The sequence below is a fragment of the Alosa pseudoharengus genome, unplaced genomic scaffold, assembly GCF_046254945.1.
Source record: "Alosa pseudoharengus isolate Yale_2024_CS ecotype anadromous, Long Island Sound unplaced genomic scaffold, YU_APseudo_1.1 YU_APseudo_1.1_scf_20, whole genome shotgun sequence".
Classification (NCBI taxonomy): Eukaryota; Metazoa; Chordata; class Actinopteri; order Clupeiformes; family Clupeidae; genus Alosa; species Alosa pseudoharengus.
In genome coordinates, this window is record NW_027468664.1 from 33,215,435 (window position 1) to 33,223,240 (window position 7,806).

At 42.1% G+C, this 7,806-nt stretch overlaps 1 protein-coding gene across 1 annotated transcript in view; it reads right to left on the reverse strand.

The window, feature by feature from the left end:
* The window catches only part of utp20 (UTP20 small subunit processome component), a 64,443-nt gene extending 58,805 nt beyond the window's left edge, over positions 1-5,638 (reverse strand). Inside the window, exons 1-7 of the mRNA XM_076297136.1 lie at positions 5,477-5,638; positions 5,155-5,235; positions 4,957-5,023; positions 4,537-4,669; positions 1,372-1,560; positions 1,053-1,134; positions 589-726 (exon numbers count right to left, since the gene is read on the reverse strand). Of these exons, the coding sequence (XP_076153251.1) occupies positions 589-726; positions 1,053-1,134; positions 1,372-1,560; positions 4,537-4,669; positions 4,957-5,023; positions 5,155-5,235; positions 5,477-5,527 (741 nt within the window). The 5' untranslated portion in view covers positions 5,528-5,638. The remainder of the gene's footprint in view (positions 1-588; positions 727-1,052; positions 1,135-1,371; positions 1,561-4,536; positions 4,670-4,956; positions 5,024-5,154; positions 5,236-5,476) is intronic.
* Between the last annotated feature and the right edge of the window lie 2,168 nt (positions 5,639-7,806).

A 7,806-nucleotide genomic window follows, 5' to 3' on the forward strand; every position in this document is an offset into this window, starting at 1 on the left:
CAGGAGAGAAGAGGAGAGAGGAGAGGAGGAGAGAAGAGGAGAGGAGACGAGACGAGAGGAGGAGAGGAGAGGAGAGGAGAGGAGAGGAGGAGGAGAGAGGAGGAGACGAGACGAGACGAGACGAGACGAGACGAGACGAGAGGAGAGGAGAGGAGGAGAGAAGAGAGGAGAGGAGATGAGAGACGAGAGGAGAGGAGGAGAGAAGAGAGGAGAGGAGGAGAGAGGAGGAAAGAGGAGGAGAGGAAGAGAAAGGAGGAGAGGAGAGGAGGACAGAGGAGAGGAGAGGAGGAGAGACAAGAGGAGGAGAGAAGAGAAGAGAGGAGAGGAGAGGAGAGAAGAGAAGAGGAGGAGAGGAGAGGAGAGGAGGAGAGAGGACAGGAGAGGAGGAGAGAAGAGGAGAGGAGAGGAGGAAAGAGGAGAGGAGAGGAGAGGAGGAGGCGAGGAGAGAAGAGTCGGAGAGAAGAAGAGAAGAAAGGATAGGAGAAGAGAAGAGAGGAGAGGAACACACACACAAGAAAAGAGTAAGGACACAGACTTCCGGCAGGAGTTTGAAACAACCCCCCTCAGAGTCTTGAGGTACATCCTCACCACAGTGGCACAGGAGTGGAACATGCTGCGGACCCCCTTGCACATCTCAAAGATGAGCTGGCCCACCCCAGCGGACTTATGGGATTGCTCGCCAAGGTCCGCAAACATGAGCGCGAACAACGCATCAAAATCAGGGACCTGAAAAAGACAAATGCAGACACCATCCATGAGAGAACAGAACACAAATAAAAAATATTTATACAGTACATGTATGCTCTACTGCTATTACGTGCCATGGCAACTGATAGATTTACACAGATTTGTATTTATGTTTAATTATTTGATCGACACCTTTATTCAAAATAACTGCCAGCTAGTGTGCTCTCTGTGTTTATGGAACACGTTTATGGAAGCTCGGTGAGAATGGAGGGAGATCCTACTCAGGTAACAAACGTGCCGATGTGTTCTCCATGTTTATGGAACACGTTTATGTATGCTCAGGTGAGAATGGCGGGAGATCCTACCTTCCTCATTAGGAAAGAGAAGCTCTCGGCTGCAAAGTTGCGGATGTGCTCTTTCTTGTGAGCCAGCAGCTTGCTGTACATGCTGTCAGAGGAGAAGATGAGGGAAAACAATATTAAACACAAACACAAACGCGCACACGCACACACACACGCATGCATACACACAAGCACACACACACGCACGCACGCATACACAGTGCAGTGTCAATGTTGTTTTTCTCTTCTGGGTCTTTGGGGAGTTTAGAATCAATATCAGGACCTGAATAACTACCATATCTAAGTCAGTGAAGAAGATGCTGACCAGATGAGAGCAACTTACCTGTAGATCTTGTTCATGTCTTTAACCATGAGCCTCCACAGGTACTTGTAGAGATAGGACAGACAGGTGAAGACCCACTCCAGCACCTCTGTGTCCTGCGTTTCCAAGATGGCCGTGATGATGACAAAGAATTCTGGGAAGTGAGGATAGAAGTCCGTCTGCAGATCGCGAGCGAGCTGGACCACCAGGCTGCAGGGAAGACGTGACAAGAACCCACAGGACTTAACGCACAATGGAAAATGTGTGTCTGAAGTTTTCCAACGTCATTTCATCTACTTAAATGTTAATGATCTATTATCTATCTATATGATTATCTAGATCTATTATCGATGTTCAATCTTAACCCTTAGAACCCGATTGACGCAAAGTGTGTCAAAAAACCCACCTTTCCTTCTCTGTTACATTGCTCCGGAACTGTTTATCGCAGCGACATGAAACCTTTATTGCATGACAGAGCAGAAGTGGGGATTTCCAAAGAGACTACACACTGTCTGTACGATCAAGTATGAAAATGTAAAAAAATCATGAAATGAAATCAAATTGCATCATATTTACAGTCTATACTTCTCTGTGTTCACCTGCGCACCCATTATTCTCGTTTGAATTACTCGCGAACCCGTGATAGCATCGATATGGCAAGCATATCAGATGAAAGAGGGGACACATGGCTATCCATTGGTACCATATTTATCGATCCTTCTGGCTTATAAAAAAGACGAAGTGACTGCAAAATAATAACGTCATGTACACAAACCAACGCTGCACACCCATTAATCTCGTTTGAATTACTCACGGACCCGTGATCGGATAGATATGTCACGCATGTCAGATGAAAGAGGAGACTCAGAGCTATCATTTGATACCAAGCTCTTCTGGGTTATAAAACAGACGAAGTGACAGCAAAATAATAACTTCATATATATGGACTTAACCCACGTTTTTGTCTGTTCTTGTGTCAAAGCATATTTATAATCCAACGCTATCGTGTCTCTATGGCAAAGCATGTTCATAATCCAGTTTTGAGATCCTAGCAAATTCCTGCATGGCATCCAATTCAAGGCTCACATTGCATCCCAATTTGTTCAACAAAGAAACACCTTTTTTTGCCTTTACTTTGCTCATGGCAATGCAGTAAAAAGTTGAGAATCATGACTGCATACACCAGGCACGCAGGCTAACACGCAACCTCGGGTCAAGTCAGGTCAGATCAGTTCGTGTCACAGATATGGAGCGCAGAAAGGTCATTTTGCATCACTAAATAAAAAATGGCATTTATTTCCGTAAATCACACACCACATATTTCTGTAAATTGCTTAGCCCCAGAGTATCCCTCCAACATGGTAATTATATTGCCCGATTCAGGACAGTCTGCCCTACACACACATGAAATGCATGTAGAGCTATGAGCTTGCTGTGGTGAGATACATGTCGAAATATAAGAATTTTTATAATACCCTTTTTATGCTTTAATTCTTTAAAAATCAAAATAAAATCAATGCTAATACTAATACATGAAATGATCTGGCAGATCTGGATAGCCTAGACCATACATGGGCAACATACGGCCCGCGGGCCACATCTGGCCCGTGGGCTTTCCCTGACCGGCCCGCGTAAGGTTCGTGAAAGAACAATAGTCAAGAGCCTAGCATAGAGATAATGCACGCAAATCAATATCGTTGCTTTTATTTTGAAAACGACTGCTATTTGTATGCCCATACATTTGTGCGTGGATGCATACGATGTAAACACCTCACTGATGTGCTGGTGAATAGAATTTATGCTTCTGCGTCGACAGAATGCAGTTGCCTTTAAGTCGGCGTAAACCTTTCAAAGTTTTGTGTCTCTTATGTCTGCGTCGCTCACCACCGCAAAGGTTGTCAGAACGAACTCCTGCTGTTTGTTGGAGATACGAAGTGTTAATTTCAAAACGTTACTGGCAGATAGACAGTTTACATTCGGATAACCCCGTCACTGTAACCAAAATATGTCTGAGTTTATTTGCAAAGCTTATGTTAACAGGTTGCTTGAAGCAGCCGGCTCAACACACAGGGCGAGTTGACCAATCACAGTTTTGTGCATAAAGTTAAAGCAAAAACATAGCCTACATTTTTAAAATAGTTTTCTTTGTGCATGTTGATTAACTAATGACATCCTACTATTGTCTGCTTCACATTTTCATATTCTAATTCTGCATAGAGTTAATTTAATGATGGTAATGATTTAATGATGAAATATTGCTGAGTGTTGATGAAATGGTGGCACAGGCCTATGGTTGTACTGACTCTTTCACATTTTCATGGCCTAGCCTAATTATATAGATATTTTAGTACTTTTTTATATCAGCCTTTGAAAACTGAAAAAAAAAATGTCAATGTCAAAAAATAATTTTCGAGAATGAGGATTAAATACTGGACATAGATTAAATAGCCTATTGCTGTTTTTCCTTGGTCTCCCTCACATTTTCATCTGTTCTTACGAGTAGTAAACAAAACCATACGATTTACTTAATGTTATACAAGAACAGAATAGAATTGGACAGAATTGAGTTCAGACTTGAGTTCGGTATTTTGGGTCCGGCCCTCCTCAACAGTCCTAGTTCGTCATGTGGCCCCTTGGGGAAATTAGTTGCCCACCCCTGGCCTAGACTCTCCTGAAAAAAACAATATATAATATGTGTGTGTGGCACTTACAATGACCAGAATAAAAGCTTATGAATAAAGGTAGTGAAAATGCCCTAAAAACAGCTTAGGGTTCTAAGGGTTAAATGACCCAGCAGCTTATGCCTGAATTCTGGCACTGTGCGCAACAACTTTGAGCCTTGAACCCATTAAAAATTCATCAGTACATACTGTTTGTACTGTTGTTCCGGTTTAATTAGTTTCTAAAACTCTGTTTGGATCACTGATTCAAAGCTTTTGAGCAGCCTTTCTAAACTATTGCATATTCACAAGACACACGAAACGTGAGAAACATATTTTCTAGTAAGCAGCCTCTATGCAACGGTCTGAAACATGCAGAGATTTCCATAAACTCAATTCATACTCATGTTTAAGTCTATGGTATTTGTCAGACACTTTTGTCCGAAGCGAATTACAGCGTATGAACACTCAATACTATGCTGCTGTGTGTGTGTGTGTCTAAATAAATGCAGAGGGTTTTGCTTACTCCAGCAGAGGTTGAAACGCCATGCTGCCCTTCACACTGAGGTGGGTCTTCAGACTGTCCACGATGGCCTTCTGATGGAACACCAGCAGGTTGAAGGACTGGCTCTTGTTCGACACCTCCTTCAGGAAGACGGCTGCAGGACACACACACACACACACACACACACACACACACACACACACACACACAAGGAAGAGAGGTGCAGGTGAAAACCACTGATGCAAATGCATGATAAAGGTCAACAGTGAAGACGTTGGTAGGGTTAGCAACCGATAATAGGATCTTAAATTTCCCCTTGGGGATCAATAAAGTATCTATCTATCTATCTATCTGATAGGAATGCCAGGGGGAGAAATTGTGCCATACAAATGTGAGTGTGTGATGTTGACACATTACCATGTTCAGCTTGGGCGTACTTACTGAAGTGCTCGGTTAAGTTTAGATCCCTCCATTTGTTCAATGCTTCGTAAAAGTACGTCTCTACTTCCTGTAAGAGAATGTTTATAGGCAACAACGTGAGCATAAACAACCGCCAAGTGAACAAGTATACGCTGTTATAACTTTGGTGAGAGAGTTTGTATGTATTTAATATGAAACCGTTCTTCAGTGGCTTCTTACCTCGTCATAGCTCCGTGTTCGGTCAATGCGATGGATGACATCAATATTCACGTTGGCAAGTCTCTCGGAGAAAGTGAGAAACTGCAAAAGAGAATCGCATGTGATGTCATGCACTTCAGTGACTTCCGTGGCAAATGTAAACGTTTCATATATAAACAGCGATTGTATTATCAATTGGAACAAGTAGTCCATGGAATTACCAACAAGACCGAGGTTTTAAAATGCACTTTGGTGACAATATCCCTTCTGTAGTCACTTTTCTGCAAGATAACTAGCGAGTTAGCAGCGCTGATAGTTTTTAGTTGCATCAATTTGAACTTACCCTGTACGTATTGTCTGATTTGTGGGACGTCGGTTTAATTTTCAGCTTCATTGTGTATGTCCTGTGCGTTTAACAATAATATCCAGCTGTGATTGTCTCTGTTTTCCAAACAGCTTTGTTTTTTAATTGAAGCGAAATTGTTTACACACACATGCCGCTACAGGGGACCGCCATGTTGAATGTGGAATTGTGGGATTGAACGGTCCATGTGGTTGAACTACTGTGGGCGTGGCTTCACGGTCCACCACCAGAAGAGGCCTAGAAGAGACTTTAGAAACGAGAAGGTTTATCGACGAACGCAGGGAGTGAGAGACTTAAGTTTTTATCTATTTCACAATTGTAAATAAATACCATCCACCAAATACCATGAACAATGACAGAGCCGAGCATATATTATATATTTATCTATCTATCTATCTATCTATCTATCTATCTATACACGGGTTTCCCATTTACCAACAAAACTAGGTGCGTGCGCAGCCGTGAGGCAGAAGACGCTTGGTGGCCGTCCACACCGTTATTGTTATGGTTATGGATTTAGCAGACGCCTTTGTCCACACATAAATACAAAACAACATAATAATATTTAAAATTAACGTTATAAACTTAACCTAAATGATCGGCTGCTGTAGGCTACAATCAGATTTTTTTGTATACCCCTGTTGTCTCAATGATAATAACATCTCTTTTCAGACTATATTTTAAAGTTTGACGTTAATTTGGATTATTAATATAACATCGTATTTTGACATTTTTGGCGAAGACATTCCGTTAGGGATATTGAACATATTTAACATTCTCTAACCATCGTGATTTCGAATTGGTGCAGTTTTCAGCACAAAAACTCATTTTATTCTTTTGCTCTTTTGCATTGCTCTATGCTGTTCTATGGTGCTTTCTGCCTCTTGGTTGCGCACGCATGTTTTCGTGACGTTCCATAGAAATCCATGTGTATATATATATATATATATATTCTATCTGCAAGCAGGGATGAGCAAAAATACATCAAAAAGTATTTTTTAATAAAATACCAAATACCGCGAAGCGGCGGTCATATAGGTTTAGTCAGATTTTTTTTTTCTTTTTCGCATGTCCAAATTTCCGTCAAGGATTCCCGGGGAACACGGGGTACACGAAACTTGGTGGGCATGTAACCCCACATGGATAGCATGGAACCACCTTTTTTCGTTTTGATCTGTAGCCCCCCCCGGACTGGACCCCCCGAAAGGAGGGTAGGGCAGACACAGTTTTCTGTGAATATCTCGAGAACCGTAGGGTTTAGGAGGACCTTTTTTTTTTTTTATGTTGATCTCAAAGGGCCATGTCAACCCATTCCATAACCACTCATTTCATGTATAGCGCCACCTAGTTAAACACAAAAAAGTAAAAATGAGGTGTTGTAATCGCAGGTATCTGTGACCTAACATAGTCAAAACTGCACGAAATTGGAAGTGTAGGATCATTATGACACCCTCTGAATGCACGCCAAGTTTCGTGGAATTCCGTTCATGGGGGGCCACACAATAAATTAATTTATGTTACTATACACCAACTGGCCTGTAGGTGACCGGAGACAGTTTTCTGTGAATATCTCGAGAACCGTAGGGCCTAGGAGGTCCACCTTTTTTTTGTACGTTGGTCTTAAGGGGGCATGTCAACCTATCCCATTACCACTTATTTCATGTATAGCGCCACCTAGTTAAAAATTAAAAAGCAAACCATTAGGTGTTTTCATCACAATATCTCTGGCTGACATGGTCAAAACTGCACGAAATTTAAAGTTTAGGATCATTATGACACCCTCCGAATGCATGCCAAGTTTCGTGGACTTTTGTTCATGGGGGGCCTTACAATAAAATAACTTATGTGTACATTTAGTGACCGTACACCAACAAGGATTCCCGGGACACTGAAAGACGGGGCTCACGAAACTTGGTGGGCATGTAACCCCAAATGGATAGCATGGAACCATCGTTTTTCGTTTTGATCTGTAGCCCCCCCGCTGGACTGGACCCCCCGAAAGGAGGGTAGGGCAGACACAGTTTTCTGTGAATATCCCTGGCATTGTCAATTCAGATTATTTGATATTACACTGTGTAACACTGTTGATCAGGAAGAATCATGACCCGGGTACTGTGTAAGCGCTAAATGTGTTGACACGAAGGGGGCCAAATATGATTTTTTTGTTGTGTTGCTTTAGGTGATATGAAGCAACTTTGAGCAATGTTGCAGGGCAAATACATAACTGGTTCCATGATCCTTAATCCAAGAATCGTGGTCAGGGGACGGAACAAGGTCAATAATCATTCAGTGTGGTTTAACGATAAGTT